The sequence below is a fragment of the Falco peregrinus genome, chromosome 5 (assembly GCF_023634155.1).
Source record: "Falco peregrinus isolate bFalPer1 chromosome 5, bFalPer1.pri, whole genome shotgun sequence".
Taxonomy (NCBI): domain Eukaryota; kingdom Metazoa; phylum Chordata; class Aves; order Falconiformes; family Falconidae; genus Falco; species Falco peregrinus.
Genome location: NC_073725.1, coordinates 56,919,522 through 56,943,739, shown reverse-complemented (window position 1 = coordinate 56,943,739; position 24,218 = coordinate 56,919,522). Strand labels below are relative to the sequence as shown.

Genomic DNA, 24,218 nt, shown 5'->3' with positions numbered 1-24,218 from the left:
ACTTCTGCTACTAAATTTCTGCTAAGAAGATACATCTGGGCTGCTTGTAACCTGTATAGATCAAGAAAGCTCTAGTCCTTAAAATAGATAACAAAAATGTTTACTGCACCTGTATAATACTATTCTGATACATTCTCAGGAGTAACCAGCTGTTCATACAACGACAACATAGTTAAAACAGAACCAATACTCTTCCCCTGCAACTTCTTTTAGATCGCATTCCGTCCTTCAGGTCCATAGCCTTGAAAGTTCCAAGGAAGTTAAGTTTCCAAGATTCCAGGCCATACAATGAGATGGCCCCTAATAATTTCCATTTTTCCTATACAATTTTTAACGATGCACCTGAAAGTTCCTTTCTCCTACAACACATTGTATCTTCAGTAATGCAACTTTACTCTTTTTTTGGCTTTCATAAGTGCAAGCTCTCCGCTTTTTAAATTCATTTGAAAGGTGATACTACAAAAATATTTTCCTCCCTCATTGCTTTGATTATAGTTCTGTGTGTTCTTCCTTCTTCCTGATAAACCGTATCATGAGCAACTGACTTGCTCTCAATTTCAAGGCTCCACATGGCCTGTTCTAGCTCTACCTCTTAAATTTGAACCACTGCTCTATACAGATACCCAGTTGTCAAAATGTAAGGAAGAAAGTAAGAGCGTTTGTCTAGCACTCCAGGCACGAAACAAGCTATCTGTGAAAATTCTCAGGGTGACAATGCTACCCTCCTTTAAATATAACCTCCAAGTCTGATGCTTATGAATCATTCACCGATGCCGAGATAGCCAGAGTACTTGAACTTCTGCATGTTCTTTCCCTCATCACATTCTCACAGCTCCCTTGTGCTTTCCCAATACATTTCTTACATTTACATGCCATCTTATCTTTACATTTAAATTAAGCAAATGTTTGTGCAGAAGCCATCTTTGTTTATGCATTTGTACTGTACATAGTATAATGGTGCCCTGGCCTCCAGGCACAATTAAAATCTAAATAATAAAAATGAACTGTTCACCTAAGATTAAGTCTCCTGACAAAGCTGTTCATGAAGCTACATCCTTCAAACAATGGCAAAAAGCTGCTCTAGCATCACGCGCTACCATCATTAACTCTCCAGGTATCGACACCACTGATTCCCACGTCATCAGCTATAGGAATCCTCAGTATGTTCCCGATACACACACCTGCGTCCATAGTACTACTGGAATTTTTACTGATAACCAGGTAAAACGTGGGATGACAAAGACTTGCGCAGAGCTGTCCTGCTGAAGAACTCCCTTAACATAAGCCTACTTCTGGGAAGAGTTGAGAATCCTTGGCATCTCATAGCAGCAGATTCAACGCAGTTTTCCATCTGTCTACTTAAGCTCATCAAATTTGCTTAAAAACACGGCCTTCAAGAAGGTAAAATACCAACCTACAGCATTCTCCAATATGGTATTGTCCTTAATGGAGGCATCCATAGCCGAGAAATTATTCTATTTTGGCTTTCCCGGTTTAATGCGGAGTTCTTCGTTTTATCATTACTTAGACTGCACTTAGACTGAACATTCAGTGGAACATTTCCTATAATGGGATAAAGCAGTTGAACAATTTGACTAGCTAATAGTGATTTAGACATGTGATTACAGTACAGAAAATGGTCTGACATATGCTCTTTTATCTGGTTTACATGAGGCACATTAATCCAACTGGAAAGCACAGAAGTGAAAAGGAACAGGACCAAGTAGTTGTAAGAAAAAAATAGAAAATATTTTCACTTATTTTGTTTCTGTATTTGCTTAGCTAATTGTAATCAGTATGCTGTAAATAGCAAAATTTAGAAAATAAAACCATTTCCTGCCCAAAATGGATGCGACTAAAAACAACCAATCTATAACTACTTTGTGCAAGTTAGAAAAACACTATTCTTGATGAAACCCTAGTTCTAAAAGCATTTATGACTTATGTCATAACACCTTTACCAGCATTACATGTTTTCCACAAAGATGAGGAAGGACTCTTAGCACCATACCAAGCAGGAACAATCACAGCATGAAGAAAATGAGTACCGATTAATTTTAAATTTTGTCTCAGCTAATTTCATTTCCAGCTCTTACACGGTTATAGTCATGTCAGCATAAGTACATATTTTTACATGAAAAATTAATTTCCTCCTAAAACCAGTCAAAAACATTCCCATGACACCAAAAACCCAACTGAAAAAAAATAATTACCTCTTTAGCACCCGCTTTTCATCAAGAGCGCACACACCACCTCAGAATGGCTTGCAAGATATGCCAGTTTTCACAAATAACGTTTATTTTGCTTTTTGTGCAGACCAGCACATTTCAGTTGTGTTTGCATTTATCCTCCTTAAACTTCTTTTAAAATAAAATGTCCGAAGGTCTCCTATGTTAGGTTTGGGTTCTACGCGTAGAATAAAAACAGTGTGTAAAACTAAGTGTAAAGGAGATGAACCAAGGAACTTTACTGCGTGTGTGTTTGCCAACTACTTTCAACTATCACTATAGGAAAATTTGTACCAAGCGAATACATACGGTCATTAAAAGAGGGAGCTGCAAACAATGCAGCTCGGTCAAAACTGGGGGGGGGGGGGGGGGGGGGGGGGGAACACAGAAATCTCTGAAGGGAAACTTTCATCCACAACAAAAAGAATCCATATATCCCGGACTGACGGCAGTTCTGTCCCGGGACAATTATGTAACATGTACTTGTGAAAGGCAATGTATAGGGAGCAAAGCGCAGCCTTTGCATGCCTGTAGGTGCAGCCCAGCAGAATCCCTCGCTGAAGTGCTTTGAACTTGCAGTGTGACAGTGTGGTTGGACTGGATCTTAAAGGTCTTTTTTCCAACCCAAACGATTCCGATTCAGACACGGAGGGCGAGACCTGGGGTGGGCATTCAGCGAAGCGCCAGCAACTCACCTGGCGCAGCGCATATACCTGGAGGGGGTGTCAAACCCAAACCGTCCCCTCAAAACAAAGGGGAACAAACTCTGAAGCCCCCAGGCCCCGGCCCGCTTCCCAGCGCACAGGCTGTTCCGCTGACAATCCTCACGTTTCTTCTCAAAACGCACTCGCCCCGTTTTGCCCTATTACCGCGGCCATCAGGTATGTCACGGCGAGACCCATCCAACTCCAAAATAACCCGCGGGGAGCAGCAGCCAGCGCGGCGGGGCCGCCAGGCCTCTCCCAGCCCGGCCGTGGCCCCTCACGCCCAGCAGCGCCGGCGCGGCCATACCCGCCCGGGTCTCTCAGGGGCAGCGCGCCCTGGCACGGCGGGTGCCCGCGCTGCGGGGCCCTGTGCGCGCCCGCCCGGCGCTGAGGGGCCTGAGGGGAGCGGAGCGGCCCCGCCGGGAGCGGCCCCCGGGGCGGGGGGGGAGGGGGCACGCCGCGGCCGTTGGGGCTAACGAACGCCCGCGCCCCCGGCGGGGAGAGGCCGCGGTGGAGCTGCCAGAGCCGAGGCAGAAGCACACGCACCCCCCCCCCCGCACCCCCCCGTGTGTTTGTTGTGCTTCGCCACTGTCCCGCCGTGAGAGGCCGCCGCCTGACAGCTCCCCCGGCCGCTCCCCACCTCCGAGCACACGGCGGGGTCGGCGGCGAACAAACTCCTGCCTCAACTTTGGTGTGCGCGTCAGCCAGCACCCGCCCGGTGCGGGAAGGGGGGCGGGGGGGCTCGCCAAGCCACCCGCCAAGAACCGTCTTTTCTTTCCCCCCCCAAAAAAAGGGGGGGGGGGGCAGTAGGGGGGGGATAAAAAGGGAAAGCGACGAGGAACTACCGTCAAGCACAGGGAGTAGCCAGGCGACGCTGAAGGCAGCCGAGCGTCCTGGAGGAGAAGACACCCAAAAAGGAGAAGGGGGAAGGTGCAAAGGCAAGGGAAAAGGAGGAAGAGGGTGAAGGGGGACGAGCTGAAGAGAAACTCCGAAGGAGGAGGAGAAGAAAGGAATAGGGACGGTGAAAGAAAAGTGGGAAAAGAGAGAGCGGGCGGAGGAAGACAAAGGTGAAAAAGGAGGAGGAGGAGGGGAAAGTGCAAAGGGGAGAGGAGGAGAAGAAAGAAGGGCCCTTCTCAAAATGGCATTAGGCAGGAGGGAGGGGGCGACCAGCAGCGAGTCTCCGCTGACAGCTCTGCCTGCGCCTGGCTGCCTGCCCCCTGCCCCTCTCTGCCTCGCACACACAAACGCTGAACTTACTTCTTTCTGGCTCTCTGGAAAGGGGAAGCGCCATCTTTGCGAGGCCGGCCCCTAGGTCTTTTGTCTGTGGCTGCTGCTGCTGCTGCTGGGGGGGGAGCTCCAGGCTCGGGGGGCTGCTGCTGCTGTTGCTGAGGCGGCTCCACCACCGCCACCACCAGACTCTTGTCCTCCGTTGACATCCTAGTCAGCAGGACGAGAGAGACACATGGATGATGATGATGAGGATGAAGATGAGGATGGTGATGGGGATCCCGATGCTCCTCCTGCTCCCGCGGCTCCTCTCCTCCTCACCTCCGCCTCCTCCACCTCCGCCTCGCATTGCTGGCCTCAGCCGCCGCCGACCAGCACAGGTAGCAGGGGGAGCAGCATGGGGAGAGCAGGAGGGGGGTGGGGGGGTGGGGGGCGAAGAGAAAGAGCGCAGAGGAAGGAAGGGTCTCACACACAATAACACCCCCTCCCCGGCTCGGCGGGGTCTGTCGGGGCTGGGGGAGGTGGCGGGCGAGGTGAAGAGAGCGAGCGAGAGGCGGCTGATCCCGCCGCTGGGCGCCCCCCCCCCCTCTCAGAGGCCCCGGGAGCTGGCGGCGGCTCCGGCTCCTGCGCTGCCCGGCTGCGGCGGCCGCCGCTTCATTGTACACTGGCCCTGCGCCCTCCCCCCGCGCAGAGCCCCCGGGGGCGGAGGAGGAGCAGGCGGCGGCGGCGGAGGCGGCAGGGGCCGAGGCCGAGCGGAGGAAGTTTTGACAGCTCCAGCTGTTGTGTGTGTCGAGGGCTGAGTCCGGCCGGGCTCCGCGTCCCCTTCCCAGCCGGGCCGGGAGCAGGAAGTTTAACTTTGGGGAAAGAAGGAGGAGGAAGGGTGAAAAAGGGGGAGGAGGAAGGGGGAGGAGGAGGCGGAGGCGCCTCCCTCCCCCTTCCCCGCGGGGTGGAGAAGGGATCCCGACGCTGCTGCCGCTGCTGCCCCGGTGTGTAACCCGCCCCCCCCGCCTCCCTTCCCTTCCCCCCCTCTGCCAGTGCGACACATAGACACAGAGCCCTCCCGCCGCCCTCCTCCCCTTGCCGCGGCCCCACACTGCGCCTGCCCGGCCCGCCCGCCCACCGCCCGTCCCACGGCGCAGACACCCATCCGCCGCCGACACTGACCTCACGGGCTGGCTGCCGCGGCGGGCTGCGGGGAAAGCGCGGAGCCGCGGAGCGGGGACGGGACGCGGCGCCACGGGGCGCTCCGCACCCCCACCGCGCCCCGCGGGGGCCGGCAGCCCGCTCGCTCCCCCACCCTCTCCCCGCCCTTGTTTTTTATTTATTTTCCCCACGGCCCCGTGGAAAAGAAAAAAGAAACGCCCCGGCGGGATGAAAGTGGCCGCTCGGCGGCAGGGTGCCCCCGCCCCCGTCCCCGCACATGGGCTGAGCTCGCCTGGACGGCGGCTCCGGGGGGGGGGGCAGCGCACGATGCCCGGCCCGGCGGCGCTCGCTCGCTCTCCCCGAGCCGCGGGGAGCCCGGGCACGGCTGGCTGCAGCCCGGGGGCGGGGAGCCTCCCCTTCCCCCTGCCGTGCGCCTGCGGCTCGGGGTGGGGGGGGAGGCAGCGAGCGGCGGGGAGCCGCGGCCGCCCCGGGGGAGGGGAGGGAAGGAGCAGAGTTCAGCGCTGTGTGCGAGGGAGACTCGGTCTGGGGAGCGTGGCCGCTTTCCAGCAGCTCCGGCTGGAACAGCTGCGGCCGCTCGGGGCGGCGGGGGGGGGCCTCCCCCGGGCAGGGGCCTAGCTGGCTGCCTGCCCGCCCGGCTGCGCCGCGGCTCGGGGCGGGGTTAAGCCTCATTACACGGGATTTAACGTGTCCCGGAGGCCAGGAGGGACTCCGGCTCCGAAGGGGGTGGTGGGGGGAGCGCTACGGCCTCGTAGCCAGAGAAAAGTCCGGCTACGGGGCGAGGAAGCGGGCCGCGCCCCCGGACTTTCCTCCCGGGCCCTGCCCCGGCGCGCACCGCCTCCCGGGGCGGCCGCGGAGCGCAGCAGGCCGCGCTGCTGCCCGCCTGGCCCGGGGCCCCCCGCCGCCGCCTCCGCACCGGGCGCCGCCCTGAGGGCAGCCCCTGCGGCGGCCTCACCCCCTGGTGCCGCGGCCGGCAGCCCGCGGGGCCCCGGGCCCGGGCGTCCTTCCCTGCCGCTGCCCGGGGCGGGGGGGGAGTCACGGGGGCCCAGGTGCTGAATCATGGCGTGGGCCGTACGGGCAGGAAAGGCAGGAACGCTGCTGCCCGGCGGGTGCCGAGGTGACTCCGGGCTGGGGCGTGCTGGGGAACTCCGCCGGACTTGACAGGAATCGTGGGAGGCCAGACGTGTGTGCCTCCCAATGCACCCAGACATCCCAGAGCCCTGCGCCCAGGGGCTGCTCCCTTGGCCTTGAGGCGTCGGTTGTTTGAGCCCCAGGTGATACAGTGGCCCAGGGCAGCACACGGGTACAGCGAGGGGGGACGAGCTATTAGTCACTGTTCTGTATGACTAAAAATAATAGCACAGCGATCCAGAGCCTTGCAGTCTTCTTCCTGCCCGAATTTCTCATTTGTCAGCTCCAGAAATACCAAATGGAAGTGGCGTGCTGTGGCAAATAGGACTTTTGCTGGCCTGTTTTCCTGGGAATCACTTCCTAACAAAAAGCCTTCGTTGGTTGATTTCCTAGGTTTGTGAGTCATTAGATTAAATCTTTGTGACATTTGAACATCTATACGTAGAGAGAGAGGTAATAACATTCATCCCCATCTATACAGATACTCATACACATACATACATTAAAAAATTTTATAAAGCCAACCCTTCTGCTCAGCCATGTAAAGACAACAGCTGGATTGTTGGTGTGACTTTCCCGGCCCTGTTACTGAGAATGTACTCATTTCTGCCAAATTAAGATGTTTGTTATGAAGTCAGCAAACGACAGCATAGGTATATTGCTCATACAGCTTTGGATACGGGGACTTAATCTGTTTACGTGTTATGTAACAAAGAAGAAAGTGCCTTTGAATTTTCTTTACTTGGCCAAGATAGCAGAGTTTAACTAAAAACATGTAGTGCTATACAGGCCCAGACTTGGGTGGAGTAGAGAGTGAAAAAAAAAAAAAGCAGGGAAGGGGAGGGAGAGGGAAGTAAAAGGCCACAGCCTCTGCCCAGTGGGATTGCTGGTGTGGCATTTGCTAGAGTTGCCAGGTTGCCATCTGGTCTGCTAAAAAAAATGGCCATCTCCTGAAACACTGACTGTTCATGTGTGGATCTACTGCACATGTGCAATGGCCTGGGTGAGCCTAGGATGTGTCAGAGCTACTATGCATGTGCAAATTGATTGGAGCCAAGACACGTGAGCATGCTGTGGGCTCAGATCAACTGCTAGGTGTATGGGGAATAACTGTCACATCCCACAGCAGAAATATGCTCAGTGAAATTACTAGATTCACTTGTCCATGCATGGTTCATCCAGCCCTCCCATGTAAACATTGTTTAATTCCTTTAGATCACTCGGAAGTGGTTGAGCTTTGGGCTTTGCCTCTTGTGCAAAAGCAGATATGCGTTTTTAATTTTTGTCTCCATTGTTTATATTAACTATATTTATATGTAGCTCACAGTGTAAAACCTGAGTGGAGGCAGGATGAAGTTAGCTTTGCTGTAGCATGGTGTGGGACCATGAGCACATTAAGGGACTTGCACCTATTCATTACACTACTGTGCCTTTTCTCGTTACATGTCCAAACAAAGCTAGGCAGGTCTGTTCTGTGAACTGCTGCTGCCATTGCTGTGGCAATCAAAGGTGTGAAGAACTGTATAGGACTGAGAGAGACTTGTGAGCAGGAACCTAAAGCAGCAATGGAATAGTAGGAAACTATATGCTAGCATTATATATCGCTCAGGTGAAGGCAGGGGGACAAGCCTGAAGAAATTGTGTCGCCAAACATAAATGCAGTGTAGGAGTGCTTTGTTGATTCAGGACATTTGAACAGCTCTGTCAGGAAATTTTTTATGTTTATACCTGGCCCACACTGGCCACCTATTATAAATTATCTCTGGAAGACACACATTTTTATGGCAAAGATATAACAATAAATGGACAGGTCCTCTGCTTTACGGAGTGGTAAGAGTTCTTCTAGTTAATTGTAAACTTAACTCAGGTGAACTGACACACCTGATTTATTGGGGGTTTTTACTTTCAAGGGCAGGCAGATTTGAAACTTTCAACTAGAATTTGAGTTCTAGCCTTCCTTAAATATTTCCGTGGTGTTGAAATTGCTTCTGAAATACAAGTGAGACTCTTGCAGTACTGAAAAAACAAGGCATGCTAACGGTTTTAACTTAAAACCATCTGAAGTTGTCCCAATGTCCTTTATGACAAAGAGTGATACTTTCATAACAGGAACAAATTGGAGACAGGACACTGCCTTAAATCAGCTAGTTAAGGAAAATTATCCCGTTCTAGAAATAATTACAGGAAAATGACAACTGGTATGAAAATACCATTGTGCCATTATACAACTAAAGAGGTATATGTTACAGAAATAATGACAAAAGTATTCCAGATTCTGCCTGGAATGGGATCCAGATACTTTCTCTGTTATTACGTTGGTTCAGAACTCTGCCAGTTTAACAATTGTTCACAACTCTACATAAAACAAATAATTTTAAATTTTGTTGTCTTTGCACATGTGTTTCCATTGCAGAAAAGTTCACCAAGTTATCACAAAGGCTTCATTTAAGATACATCAGCCACATGCTAACATTTTAAATGTTCAGTATATTGAACCACTTAACCTGTGCTAAACTGGTAACTGACTGTAGCAATCATCTGCTTGCTTCAATATGCTGCTCTGAAAACTGAGGAGATTTTGGTGCTGGTGCATTTGGCTATCCTTGCTGCAAGAGCAGCGAACTGCAGGAAAAATGTGCAATGGGCAGTTGAGGGTAGTAACCGTATCAACTGCCCATGGTAGGTTTTTTACATCTGCATTCATATTCACCCAAGTACTTTAGACATAGCTGAATTACTGTGTTTTTTTCAGTATTAAAAAAAACAAAAAAAAAAACAAAAAAACAAAACCAAGGTAATTTAAAGGAGTTCTAGAAAAGGCCTAAATCAAGTGGCAAAATTAGAATTACCTCATATAAATCCATGTCTCCTAGATTTTTTGTACTAAACTTGGCTGAACTAAAAGAAAAGTTGGCATATATTAATTGTCATACGCTAACAAATGCATTGTAGAAGTCTAGTTTTAAACTTGAAATGTTTGTTTCTTCTTTTCATCAGTTTTGCTTACTTGCCATCTTGTAGATCTGTCTTACTTTAGGCAACACCACCGCCTGGTATGACACACCCTTGAGTGATGGTAGCTTTTCCAGCAGTGTGGCGAGATGCTTGTTGCTGCAGATGGTAGGGAATAAGCCTCATTTCTCATCCTGACCAGCATTCCCAGGCAGCTGGAGAATTCCAGTTGTCAGGTGCTCCAGAGCGATGGACAGATAGTGTGGAGGTCTAGTCCCCCTAAAATCCATCTCACTGCTTTCTTTGGAGGCAGTATAGTTCACAGTCGACCAGGAAAAAACATTTCATTCTATTTCTTGTTTTCCCACCTGCTCCCCACCGTGAAGTATCCTGATTTAAATTCTTCAACAGCTACTCCCCGCACAAACTAATCCAGAATTTGTATGAACATTGGCTTATGCAGTCCAGGCTCCCCATCCCCTGCCTGCTTTGACTTGATTAGTATGTGTTAAAGGCAGCATTGCCCACGCTGTGATATATGTGCTAACCTCACACCTTTACACCTTAGTCTCACCAAAGCCTAAGGCCTTTTCATCATATTAAGCTACTTTGACTGGGCTAATGTGACTGAGAAACACACCTTTTTTATCCATTAAGACGAGGCCAAAAATGTTAAGTGCTCAAGATGCAAGCCCCTAGGGCTTGTCTATATATCGAGTTATTACACGTGGAGGCTTTTATCTTCGTAAGAAAATGTTCTTTTTGTGCATGCCAAAGTGTGAATTTAAAACTAGTGGTTATACTATAACCCTCATGCAGACTCATTCATTCTGGCATCTTCTGGCTTTTTTTCAGATTAACTTCTTTAATTTTTTTAAATGAAATCAAAAAAGGTACTTGCATAGCAGTGAGTTTGTCCACATGAGGAATTTTGCTTGCCTGACTTTGGTAGCATTATTAATAATACCTTCCTATGTGGAGAAGGTTTGTCTATTAGGAATGTTAATTTTGCACATTTGCACTTATTAAGGGCATCACTTGTTTACATTCCTGTTTTGACAAGTGGTAGCTAATGCACTACACTGAAATTCATTGTTATTCCATACCAAGGCGTGATCCTGGGGATGCTAAATTAGGCAGATAAGTGACTAAATGCATATATAGTTTCACTGAAGACAACTACCTCCTGAATAAAGCTTGTGTTGTGCTTAAGCATTTGCAGAAACACTGAAATTCTTCCTAAAGTAGCAATTCATATACTTTGTTGTTTTAAGAAACAATGGACTCTGCTGTGTTATGTTGTATTTTGTTTGCATCCATGTGAAGTCACATGAAGTATCCACAAGTTACTTGTGAACTTCAGTTCCATTCTTTGTGACTTGCCTAATTTGTTGCAATTCCCATCTTGCTTACAACTTTCTGAAACAGTAATTTTATAAACCGCAATATTCTGAGTTTTAGTTCTGACATATAGGTGGTGGTGGTCAGCAGAGAAATAATATTTTATGACATATTATTAGTTGCATGAGTTTTTAAATCCGAAAAGGTTGACTGCTAATAGTTTGAGTAAAATAAAATTAGTATTTGAAACCAGTACATGCCGAATGCTGGCTGCACTGCAGATATATGCAAGCCAGGAAAAACCCCACAATCAGTAGCAAGCATGCAGGGCAGTGGCTGGCCGTTTTGTGTGCACCTCTGGGGAAAGACAATAGACTGGTGTGAAGTTAGGACTTTATCATGCAGAAAGTTAAATAAATGTCTGAGCGGTGTTTGCTGTTTGCAGGAGTGGTGCCTTGCACTCAGATTACTTAATAGAAACAATACAAACCTGGCCATGAAACAGGGGAAAGGATTTGTTTGTGTGCATTCAATCATACATTTTTTTGAGTAGGATTGTGTTTTTATTCTGTGTTTTGTACAGCACCTAGTGCACAGGGGTCATGGTTCCTTATATGAGGCCTTGGGTGCTATCATAATAGGAATTTAGATACTATTAGTAGAAATGACCTTATCATGTATTGCCAGTTTTGCGAGGAAATAATCTCTTTTCCAGATGGGATGACCTCACTTTTTATGGAGTTGTTGTAATGTGGGAGAGGCAGGTGCCTTGGGTTGTAGTCAGGTAAACAGTAGGAGCCCAATCCTGTTTGCAGCTGTTTACTTCAATAAAACTACATGTCTGAGTAAGAAGGGAAGAATTTGGCCTTTGGTTTTTGAAGTTAATTACAGACAATTAATGGGAGCATGTCACATACAGGAGGTCCAGCCAGAATTCAGTCCTTTACTTCTTTAACAACTGATGTTTTGAACCAATTAGCTACATACCCATATGGAAACAATAGTAGAGCCTCCACAGTCAAGGCTATACCAAGATTCTAAATTACATACATTATAAAGGCTCTGCATGTGTTTTCTGGCTGAGAGCAATGTTATATTTCAGCCCCAAGCAAAAATTTTCTCCAAGCCATAGCCCCTCAACAAAAACACACTTTTTAATGAAAGTCCTGCCACCACCTTAATTGCAGTGCAGCAAACATTACCATTGTAATCCCATTTCATCCTTAGGCAAGGAGACCATCCCTGGGGGCCTGGCTGCCTTTCTTTGCTGGTGACCAGTTTTGCAGAAGCAGCCTTTCCCCAGTGCATTTTTTTATTTAACCTCTGTTGCACTGTTGGGAGGAGATGCATGGGGAGCTGCTAGTGCTCATCTCCCCACACTCCTTGCAGCTGTCCTGGCAGTCCCTGCAGCCCTGGGCCTGGAGGATCAAAGGGCACCCAGGGATTCCCAGCCTGGGGCCAGCTGTTTGGCGTCCCCACAGCCCCCCTGCCTGTCTCCCATGGGAGCCCAGCAGGAGCCAGAAGTTCAGGTTCAGCCCCTTTGTACCACATGGGTTTCACCCTGACTCTCCTGCAGCCTCCAAGCTGGCTGCTTTGCATATGCCGGTGCCCAGAGACAATCCCCTCGTTCAATGGCCAGCCACACTTCAGAAAAATCCTTGCTTTGGATCCAGTAATGCAGGGGGGAATGGCTCTCCCAGTGGCAGTCCTAATCCAGGTGGGTGAGGATAGAGCAGTCTGAAAAGAAGAGCTGTGGGCACGCTTGAGCCGACTGCAGTGTGCCCAGCGTGCGTCCATTTGAAGCAGCCTTGCAGTGTCTCCAGGCTTTTACATTGTTTGGATGGGTAAGTAAAATGTGATTAGTTTCTCACTACCATACTGATTCAGTGAGTAGATTTTGTTTGTGGACTGCAATATTGACAGGACAAATTTGCAAGGCTCTTTGAAGCTGGGATCTTTTCCTACCGGACATGTGGGGAGATACATATGTACATATAGAAACACAAGGGTATACTTGTGGTTCCTACATTTTTTTCTCCTGTCTTCTTAAATCAAAGTAATAAATCTGTATGATCAAAAGAGCTAGAATAATCAATCTCTCCTACATAATTGATCTGAAAATCCTCATTAAGGCTAGAGAGAAATTAAACATAAGGTTTCTTGTTCTCTCTACAATGTTGTCAAGTACAGTAGAGCCTTCTATTACGGAACTCCTACAGTTCTTATGTACAGAGTAAAATCATGCAGCTGAGATACTTTCCCTAAAAACAAGCAAAAGCCCTATGTCTGCTGTGAGGACATTTCTGTTACCCTGTTCCCTTCTATTTAGGTTCTCGTACGGTGTTAATCACCATGGTATCTTACAGCTTTATAAAAATACAGTGCACCATATGTCATAATTCATTAATATTAAGAATGAAGATGCTGGATAAAAATATCCTTCACAAATCTATAGCAGAAGATGTGCAGTAATGGACATACTCAGACAGCAGCCTGAATAAAAGGAGCATGTATATGAATACAGGAGATGGGGTCACAGTCATTCCTTGGGTGATAATGTCGCATCCAGTCACTGTATGTGAGTGTGAATGGCGTACTGACTCCATCCTTCCCTAGCCTGTGCTACAGCACGCTAAAGCAGAGGGACTAGGTGCAAGCCAGGTCCTGTTCCCTACTTTGCACTGCAGAAGAGTGCCTGCCTTGCCGTGTTCAAGGTCATCAGTCAAAAGAAGATAATTTGCCAATAAATGCAAAGTAAGCTTGTGCATTTATTGTTAAATAAGTGCACACATAATTACAATCCAAACATAAAGCAAAATGAGGGACTGTACTTCCATTGGAAAGAATGCACTAGAGCGGTCATAAGTTATCCCCCCAGCTGGTAATCTCGGTTACATATTTTCTCATGTTTTTGATGTCCCACTTAGTTTCAGCCAGATCTGTTTTCTATTTAGATTGTAAGTGTCAACACATAAATAATTTTCTCTATTGTATCCCTCACTACGAATTTTTCTTGATGAAATAGAAGAAGTAATTATATTTATAAATGGAATGCCTGTTTTGCCTAAGTACAACATGTAATTCCCTTCTCTAAGAGGGATTTTTATAATTCCTCCAAAAATGCCTTGGCAAGGATCAACCCACCAGTTGGTAGCTTGGATCCAGCCTTTAGGGACTGAGCTCAGGATTCTGATCCCTTTGGCCAACAGGCAGGAGGGCACCACAGAAGAAATGCTCTAGGTTGTTTGAGAGAATGGTGCTGATGTTAAGTATGTGTGGTTATTAAGCACCACAGAAAGCAAATTCACCGAGAGTTGCTTCCCACCTGTGGATTTCGCTATTCAGCACAGAATTATTTTGGCAGCTGGAGCATTCTTCATTGTGGATGGCTGTGGGAAGATATTAATCCTGCTCTTCAAGTAAGACATACTCACTGATCTAGTAGACTGTTCCACCTCTACTGTATCATATTGTGAAAGGAAATCAAACAAATCCCAAGTGAAAGGATGGGTAATCTCGAGTCCTTATCCCCTTTCTACCTTCTTTTTCAGCTGCTTTCTACAGGCAAGTTCATGTCTGTTGCTCAATAGCAGCTGTTGTGAGCTCTGCATTAAGGGAAGTCCAGTTTTTCATCTCTGGGCACTCCTTGAGAAAACCTCAGTCGAAATCATTGTGTGGGGATGGTGGATCCTAGCCATGAACAGTTCACAGCTTGCTCACTGGATGAAACAGCAACAGGCCTCCTGGAGCTGCTCTGCCCTACAGCGAGACAAAATCATGACTTACTGGGTTGTGCTGTCTATATGTGCATGTGTATTCCTCTATTGTAGTTTCTTTAATATTTGCTTTGATTAAAGGTTATTTGAGGGTGCCTACAAAGCAGTGAGACATTATGTTCCTACAGATGTGGCAAGCTTGAGGAAGGTTGTAATGGTGCATTCAAAGCCCGTGTCCCATGTGGTTTGGGAGCTGCAGATGTAGGGGTCTGTGTGGAAGAGATGTGGCTGATGTAAGACGAGAGGACCTTGCCCTTGGTGAAAAGGTTGTCTAAACCTCTAGAGCCTCCCAGGGTTTGACACAGGGCCCTGCAGTGTGGTTAGCATTTCCACGGGTACCGGTTCCTCAGCTGCTGGAGCTTCCATTACCCAGTTTTCACTGAAACTGCAGTATGATTAGCAGAAACAAACACATGCTGCTCCTGAAGCTCAGCAGCTCCCAGTTTGGTATCTGTAACATAAATCAGTTTAAACTAACAGGGAAGTTTACTAGCCGCATCAGTGAGTCAGCACACATTTGCATCTGCCATCTCGGCAGGAAGGAGTCCTCCACTAGAAAGGCGGGGATGTCACATCTTCAGCCACTGCAATGAGATCCATAAGGGTAGTGAGCGTGAGTCCCAGGAGTGCCTGTGCTGCAGTGGCCTAGTTTATGCAGATGCTTTGAACCAGCTAGCTCATGTGCCTCTAACAGCGTTATTCCAGCAGTGTCAGCTACAGAATCCATCAAACTGGGTATGCTCCTGGGTGGTTAGCCCCAGCGCTCCGTGGCTCTATTGCTATCCTCTTAGTGAGTCTGACTGAGCTCCTTTAAACCTCTGGCTCCATAAGCTGCAGCCTCTGAAGTACAGAGAAACCCACGTCCATTTCCCACTCCACTGTACATTTGATCAGAGGCCTCTCAGAAGTTTTAGACTGTAGTCTTTCCTTTTCCCTGTGTACTCTTACGACGGGTTCATGTTTATTTAAGATTTAACTTTATGAGCAGTTTTCCTTCATCTCAGTATACACAGTACAAATTTGGTCTGTTCCCGCAGCTTTTGCATTCAGCTGGTTTGACTGATCTAACATTGCTGATTTACTGGTATAATTTAGCTTGTCTGAAAAGAAGGAAGATTGATGTTGGCTGAAGCAAAATTCTGAGATGCCTATGGAGTTTTATTGCCCTAGATTTTTGGATTGCTATTTATTTTAAAAGATAGGCAGAACTCTGACTTTAGATTTTCAGGAATGCCTACATTATGTCAGCGTTGCTAATTCTTTGAGTCAAGTCATTGTGGTTAGCCAATCTTGTTTTCTGTCTCTGCGGTAAGATTTTAAATCCAGAAGGCTAACCTCAATGCTCCCCCAAGAAAGCAGACAGAGATGACAATGCATTTCCTTCTTTGACCTCTATAGTTGAGTTTTATAGAAAGATGGAATCTATCCAAATTAGACCAAACATCACATCACCTGCATGAGAATGAAAGGGTCAAACCCTGTTCCTGTAGCAATATGTGGAAGAAAAATGTTATGAAACTTATTTTAAAAATTGATTTCCCTTTAAAAATTGTTTTTCTACTAAATTCAGACTATGAACTGTAAAATTTTCTCATGCTTGTGTGTGACACTTGGTTATGTATCACATCAGAGCAAACTTGAGGTTATTTGGATTTCTGAATTGTGCATTTCAGTGCTGCAAGATTGTGCATATATACTTGCTTTGAATTTCCCAAGCTTGTAACATTTGAGAGGGGATAATATTCAGATTTCTTTACATAATTCTGGCTTAACGTCATTTCTTTGGGGAAAATTCCATGTTCAATATACACTTCTGATAGAGGGAGGGGAGGAGGAAGGTTTAGAGAAATCCTGCCCTGCGTTAACTTCAGCCTTCATGTCCTTTCCCAGTGCGGATGCTAGTTCAGAGTTACAGCTTCATGTGAGCAGTGCCAATGTCGTGGCTGAAGGTGTGAGCAAAAATGCACCTTGCAGAGGGCCTGGGCAGCCCTGCTGCCTTCACACTGAGTGTGGAGCCCAGGCTCCGGGACAGCGTGAGACGCAGTCTGCTTCTGCTGTGACAGCGCTGGGCTGAGCCACTTCTGCTGAGACAAGGGCCATGTTGCAGACCCTCAGCACCTCCTCTCGGTTCACACACCGGTTGTGTGTCTCCTTCCAATTAGCAACGTAATCATCCATGGACGTGAACTAAAGAACTCAGTCCCACCCAGATGGGACTGGAGCCTATTTAATGAGTGGAAGATATAGAATATCAGCATTACATCATATAAAAAACTTTGGCTTATCACCATGAAATTCACTTGCATGCTCTGCTTCTACCACTGGAGCTGTGCAAAGCAGCTGAAGTGAACTGGCCATTAGATCAAGCTTAACTCCTACCGTAAATCACAGGATTATCATGATAAGAGCAGGAGTACTCATAGTGCTGGAGCTGCTCCTACCTCGCCACTCTGCAGCCCTGGCATTTTTCCCCATCAGTGGCAGATCAGAACAATGACAGCAGGTGGGTGACCAGGAACCCTAGCAATGACAACCCTCTGCATGTGGTTGAGAGGACCGGTGAGCATACAGTTCCCTCATACTGGAGGATTTAAAAATATAAAACCACAGTTTGGAAAGTAACTCTAATAGTGGAGGGGCGACTGACAACTTTGTCACCACTGCCACTTTGGCATTACTTAAGACTGACTTGAATTCTTGCTCTGGCCAGACTGTTGATCTATAATCACAGTGATCCGTTAATTACCTGGCTCAATTACAACTGATTTATTCTAGCAAAAGGTTTAACTATATGTAGATTTGTAAGTTTCCATGTTACTCTTCACTGAGATAATTTTGAGGCATAGAAGACACCGCAAGGAATGCCTTGGAACAACCGATTCCTCAAAGAATGTGGAGCTTTACTGGTAGATTCTCAGTACAATGTTCTTCACTCAGGCAGTAAATATAGCCGTGAGAAACATCTTGTATTCTTCACACACACACAACAGGGGACTGGAATCCCTCTCAATACCATTTCAGCCATGCACTTACGACCTGTACTGCCATGATATACCTCTTCGCTGTGATATTAGCACCAGGTGTACCTACACCTACCTTTTCATGTTATCTCTGATAGAAAGATGCAGTTAGCAAATGGCATGCAGAAGTGACCTTTTAATGTCATGCACAGATACATGAAGAAAGAACTGCCACTGAAAATTTCTGATTAAAGATAAAAGTAGACAGCCTGTAAAAACATTAAGATAAAAAGTAAATCCATTTGCCCTGCGTTTCCCCTGCTATCCCACCTCCTACTCTAAATTGATGTTGTCAGCACTCATGATTTTATCACAAGTCTTGTGATGTTTGATGTTTCACTTACACTCCAGCTACTGGAGTTGTGTAATGAGGTTAGAAACTCAGCTTTCCTCTTTCTTTAATTTAAAGTAAGTTTCTAGTCCTAATGGTTAGAGTATAAAGCTTGTAAGTGTGACCCAGGTGCACCCTAACAGCTCAAAAAACAGAAAGCAAAGTAAAAGAGCTCCACATTTATCATTTTACAGACAGACTTATGATTTCGAGGGTCAAACTGTAATTGTTGAACATTTCGAGCTGGCAATAGTGGCTTGAAAAAATAGTGCCTGAACAAAGTACCACACCACGTTGCATTTTCGAGGGGAGCATAGTAGTCATTTTACCAACAGTGACAGTTCTCTTTACAGACATACACATTTTCCTATTTACTTTGTTACGCAACATCTCAGGGTTCAGCCCCAGCCTGACTGGGCCAGAGGGGATCATACTGGTGCGTAACCATACTGCTTGATGTTGAAGGGCTCATACTGCTTCCTTGTGCTAACACAGAGGAAAAGTTCCGCAGGGCTCCTTTAGTCCCCTGGGGCATCTGTGCTTAACACCTGTAAAACCAGGAATGTTCTGACCTCCAGTCTTGGAAGGCGATCTGCCTTTTGTAAAGGTCCAGCAAGAAACTAGGAATAACCCACCCCTGCCAATCCAGCAACAAAGGGGCAAACCAACCAAGCATGCAAATACGTGAAAACAGTAACAATTAAAACGGTTGGGTTGACTTACGGAGCCCAAAATGTACCAAGTGCAGGTTTTGATGTACAGACCAAAAATACTCAGCTGTTGGTTTTGGAGAACCAAGCCCCTCACAGAAACAACTCATGATATGAAAGAGACACGATACTTAAATGGAGTTCCAAATTATCAAAGACTTAACAGTTTATCACTAAAACTAGGAATTATACCTAGAACAGAAGAAGTATCCAAAGCAGTGAGTGGAGCCTGAATATTGTATGGGCACATTGGTCAGAACTTCTCTGCAGTCCACAGACTGATGGTCCCAAAGGTCCTTCTCTCCTTGCCCTAACTTACTGTGTAATCCATTCTGGAGGTGACAACATTACAGATAGCTGTGGCAAAGTCTAATTGCAAAGATGAGGTAGGAGTCTCTCAGACTCAGCTTCTACATGAGCAAACAGAATACATAAGGATGTTATGTTTCAGAAATGCAAACATATGTGACAAGCTAAAATTTCATAATATTTTCAAAGAAGTAGTATTTGAAACTGAACTAAAGAAGCGCAATTGATCCTACACGGGCTCTGTTATTAATTTTGACCTTGAATTTCCATGAGACTGCCACGTTGCTTCCGAACTGCTTCCCCTGTAGAAAGCTGAGGAAACCATTATTGAGTCGTGATCACTTTGCTGAGTGTTTCAAAGGGCACATACATTTTTGTGCATCGTGACCTATCTAAGACTATGGACTTGTATTTTTTGTCTCTGTGTTAAAGCACTGTGGAAAATATGTGTCTTGCAAAAAGTATATTCTTCAGCCTTAGGAACTTCTAAATCACTTGGAAAAGGAATTGAAAATTCATCTCCAGGATATGCAAAACATTGGAAGGGTCTACATCTTCCTTATGTTTCTGTGAAGAGGAACTGCACTTTCTCTTCATGCTCTCTCTTTCTTTGTAATCTTTTCCAGCTTCTTTCTAGCTCTATTAACGCTAATTACTTTCAAATATACCCAAATCATCATCCCCGTATTGAAATGAACTGTCTCTCACTCTCAGCTGCTGCAGAGGGCTCTGCTGCTGCAATACCAAAGTCAGATGTATTTCTAAAATCTAAAATGTGTAAGGTTTAAAAGATTGGCCCACCTGTATTGTTCCTGCTTCCACTGCAGTCTGTGGCAGGACTTCTGTTAATCTAGCAGGACAATGTAATGCTTGTTGTGGTTGTTTTTTAAATAATGAAAGGTGTATTAACTCCTTGTGGTACAGCTCTGTGTAGGTACAGCTGCATTCAGGCCATTGATTTGACTTTGAAACTCCACAACGTATGAATTAAAATGCTAGAATTGCCATCCTGTGAGTCTGTCCTCTTTTTCTGCCTCACTAAGCATTAATTATTGTGGTCTTGACACTCTGTTCTGCCTTTTTATTCTCTTTCCTCCTCCCCACCCCCCACTGTCACTCCCAGTGGCTGGGGAGTCTTCCCAGTAAAGCAATCCAGTTCATCTCCCAATAAAGGGCCATCAGCCAACACATTCTGGGCCTAAATTCATCTCATAAATATTGGTACAGGCTTAAATAAATGCAGTCCTTCAGTTCATGTACTAGATTTCAATGGAATTACATAGGGAATTAATTTTCCTCTGTCTGTAGTCTGAAAAACAATAAAATCGGGAAATGCTTAGAATCTATGGTTCGGCTTTCCAAACTGGTTGAAAGACTGTTTTTTGCATGTTGCCCATTAATGTAGACTGTGGTGAGATGCTCCTGATGTGCATGTCTTTTCTATAGAAACACGTAACACATTAGGCCTTACTGATAAAGAAAAAAGCCCCTCTAGTTGGCAGCTCCGTAGAACGGCAGCCTGTAGGCCTGCGTGGTTATTTGTTACACGCAATGGCATGTATTTTAGCATGTGTGTAATTTCTGCTACATGTGATGAAGCTTTGGATAATAACAAGAGTTATAATTTATGTAGCACATCACAAAGCAGTGTACCAACAGCAGTTGCAGAAATTAATCTGACAGGGTCCAGCAGAGTGTATGCAGTGGGTCTGGCATGTGCTGGCGTATGCGATACTTCGTTAACTCTCTGTGCCTTGTGACTTGCTCTAGTACCTGAGCGAAAAGCTGAATATCAGGATATTCTAGTACAGCTGGACGGGAAGACACACAAATAAAGAACTCGTGATGAATTTTTGGCTAAAACTTGATTCTCTTTTCTTTTTTTATTCCATGCATTTATCTCCCATCCCTTCTGTCTGCGCATTATGCACTGTTCTCTTTCTTTACCATCTTTTCCCCCATTGCCCTGTGCCTTTTCCTCCCCAGATGAAACATCCCTCTTTTTCCCACTCATTGCCCTCAGTAGGTTCTCTCCATATAGTTCATAATTTCTCTCCCTCACTTCCTCCACTCATCCTGATGTCTTGGGCAGAAGCAATTGAAGGAATGGTTTCTGAAAGAGCAAACCATTCTCTAGAGTAGCGTTTCTCTCTCTCTAGAGAAACTCTACAGATCATTATCTTTCTGCCTGTTAATGGAGAAACAGAAAATGTGTGAAGTCAGTTGATAACATAGTAAATGTGCAGATGGAAGTCCTTTTGCTGCAGAGGTATCATAAATATAAGGTACCTACAGGTATTTATTTGATCTAAGCAAACTCTTCCTTGACTCTTAGTATTCTCATTCCATATCGATGTCTAGCAGATGTCTGTAGAAGCCCACTGAAAATCCAGATCTGTGCATTAATTAAATGAATGGGGTTTTAATGTGGAAGATGCAAGAAAATATTTGTTTATCTCTTCCAGAACGGACAGCACACAGATTGTAATAGTTTGCCGGCTGATTGGTACTGGATAGAACTGAATCTGCCCAAGAGCCTTTTGCTGACTCTTTATGGGTCAGCTAGGTCTGTTCTCATAGTGAAGTATTTGAACTGTAGCGTTACCATTTCAGATTATTTTCTAACCGCTCTCTGAAAATAGAAGAAAAATAAGAATAAGATAGTCAGGACCCCTTATAAAACCTTCCTAGAGGAGTCCAAGGACGCTCACCATTGGTCTCAGTGGAACTTTCACACATCCTTGAAAGGAATTCATTAAGCTGGAAGAGCTGGCTAGAAACCAGTCTTCCTATAATGTCTTCCATAATTTGCTTCAAGGGACACATTTGTAGTCACTGAGCCTTTTTTATAGATCTTGTGCAAGATGAAGGGCTGGGTCACAATTGCAAGACTTTAATGACTAGATGTTTGTTGCATGCCACAACCCAAATAATTTTTCAAGCATCTCAGCACAGTGCAGTCTTTTCAGTATGGACTTTCCCAAGGAAATGCAACGGGATGGTAACTGCAGCCCCTGGAATACAACAATATAGTGACCATGTTTGTTCCAGGTGCTCCTTCTTCCATGCTGACCCATTCAGATGCAGAAAGAACACATCCAGCTACTGCAATTTTTACTCTTTATTTTTTTCAAGGACTTGAAGATTTCAGTTACTTCTTTTTTTTTTCATTTTAACTTCTCTACGGGCTTGCTTGGAGACAGATTGTAATAGAAAAGCTCCTCCAATTAACAAAACATCACTGAAACTTTGAATATTTATCAAACATGAGCAGATATCAGGATAACACACTGCTTTTTGAAATAATTCTAAGGTCTTCTTCATGAACTCAATTTAATTTATGAGAATTGTCTGTCATTCCCATTCCACCAAATGCTGCTATTGGATTATAATGGTTAGAGACAAAGGGAACCAAAAAAAAAGTTCGGGTTTGGGTGTGAAGCTCCTGGGAGTTTTAGAATAGTGAAGTAGAGTTGGCTGCTGACTTTTGATTTCCAAATAGAAATTCAGTCAGAAACTTTTTATCTGAAGGTAGCCCAAATTAAGAACTACTTCCCTTCCTAATTCTCCCTGTCTTTCCGAGAAAACTGGGCACATTGGCACTGGACTTTTTTGCTGGACATTTCCACCTGGTCACAAACATTGAAAGTTATGTCTTAGCATGGTATGGAAGTTATGCCTTAGCATGGTATGCCGAGTAGCTATTACACAAAGAAGCACTGAATGCGTTTATATATTGCAACAGAAACAGCCTTGAGTCACCATATTGATATACAAAGGATCGCAAAGTAAACTTTTTAATAGCAGCCAGGAATTTCTTTTGAAAATTAGTCTGTTTCTTTGACATCCCTACATATGGGCTGAAGGATGCCGGTACAGTTCTCTTTCTATCAAAATAGGATATAATGTGTGACTGTTCTAGAAAAGTGTTACCTTTTTTAACAGATTTATAATTTTTTAATGTCAGACCACCACAAAGCTTTCAAGCAATAGCTGCTGGCCAAAATTACATTAGGAAAGTGCACCTTATGCTCCATTTCCCTCAAGGAAGGGGAGGTAAACGTAGGCAATCTGGACTGGGAGGGCCAGAGCAGAGGCAAGGAGGCAGCCAGCTCCCCAGCATCTTGGCTTTTACTGTGCTCTTCCTAGGGTCTCTGCTGGATTGATCCGTGGCAGTTTCAAAGAAAGATAAGAGGCCTTTCCTGAAAGTATCAGCCCTTTGCTTTCACGTTGTATTCATATTTAAGAAAAATTGGTCCGTTACTCAAGAGAGGTAGCTGGTCCTCCGCTTTCCAGGGCAGACCTGCTAGGCTCTGTGCAGACAGACACAAACTTCTGCCCATGCCTTCTCAGCAGGCGTATTAGCTTGGGCACCGAGCCACGCTAATACAGCTCTGCGGCTCCTAGGCAGGGGCTGGCACACGTCCGGCTGGCGTGGAGTACGGGCAGGGTGAGCTCACATCTGTCTGCACCTGTCTCTGCTGACAGAGTTAAAAATCAGGGTGGAAAAAGAAACAGGAGAAAACCTAAATGGGCACCTCCGCATCCACCTTGCGTTAGCAGCCGGAGCGCTTGGAAGTCGGGGGGACGCTGGGGTGCAGCCACGTGCACGGCAGGAGCTGTTGGGCTGAATCTTGCCTCTGCAAGAGGGAGAGAGGCTCCGGAGCCTGCTTGTTCCGTATTGCCCGCAGGAGCTCAGCAGGAACAACAGCTCTTGCTGAGTGTCTGCAGGCAGCCCATACACCCGTTTCTTCCCAAAATGGCAATACAAAAGTAGCAATACAACACAGCAAAGAAGGGATATTGTGTTCTGCTGAATACCAGCTATTCCGAGGACTAGGCAACACAGTGTGATTGTTGCATCCTAAAGGAGAGACAGAGATGGCATCCACAAAGGGGGAAACAATATTTATGGTGAATTAACACTGCTGACAGACATACCTGGTACAATAGGGCTGGGGGATGCTGTTCCTTCAATCTGCAGGGAAAAGCAATGTACTGTAAAGCTCAGTGGCATTTTGAAATACTTGTAAAATCTGTGCGGCACAACCTGAAACTTATTATTATCCAGTTAGTCACAGTGCTTCTAATTGTAAGTCACCTTATACCAGGGTAGCTGGGTTAAGGAACTGTGCTCGGGGAAAAAAGCCCACCTAATTTAGGTCCCCATTAGTCATGGCAACAGCTGAAATTACATGACGACTCCAGCAGGTCAAGCCGGGTCACCTAGGTGAGACATCTAGGCTTCATGTGCTGACAGTGAGTCAAAAAGCCAACCTGCTTTCCTAGGTGGATGAGGTGGTGGTGGGACATAGCCGGTGATAAACG

General features: G+C 46.1%; 1 protein-coding gene and 1 long non-coding RNA gene across 15 annotated transcripts in view; one reads left to right on the top strand and one right to left on the bottom strand.

Moving 5' to 3' along the window:
• KMT2C (lysine methyltransferase 2C) overlaps positions 1-4,612 on the bottom strand; it is a 197,994-nt gene extending 193,382 nt beyond the window's left edge. For all 13 annotated transcript variants that reach the window (XM_055803570.1, XM_055803574.1, XM_055803575.1 and 10 more), the window contains exons 1-2: positions 4,481-4,612; positions 4,190-4,369 (exon numbers count right to left, since the gene is read on the bottom strand). In XM_055803570.1, coding sequence (XP_055659545.1) covers positions 4,190-4,368 — 179 coding nt within the window. In that variant the 5' untranslated portion in view covers position 4,369; positions 4,481-4,612. The remainder of the gene's footprint in view (positions 1-4,189; positions 4,370-4,480) is intronic.
• LOC114013092 (uncharacterized) overlaps positions 2,950-24,218 on the top strand; it is a 53,037-nt gene continuing 31,768 nt past the window's right edge. Inside the window, exons 1-2 of one of the 2 annotated variants that reach the window (XR_003555932.2) lie at positions 2,950-3,999; positions 4,374-4,539. This is a non-coding gene — a long non-coding RNA (uncharacterized LOC114013092). Of the gene's footprint in view, positions 4,000-4,373; positions 5,146-24,218 lie in introns of both variants that reach the window. The other variant, XR_008747163.1, reaches the window with a different exon arrangement.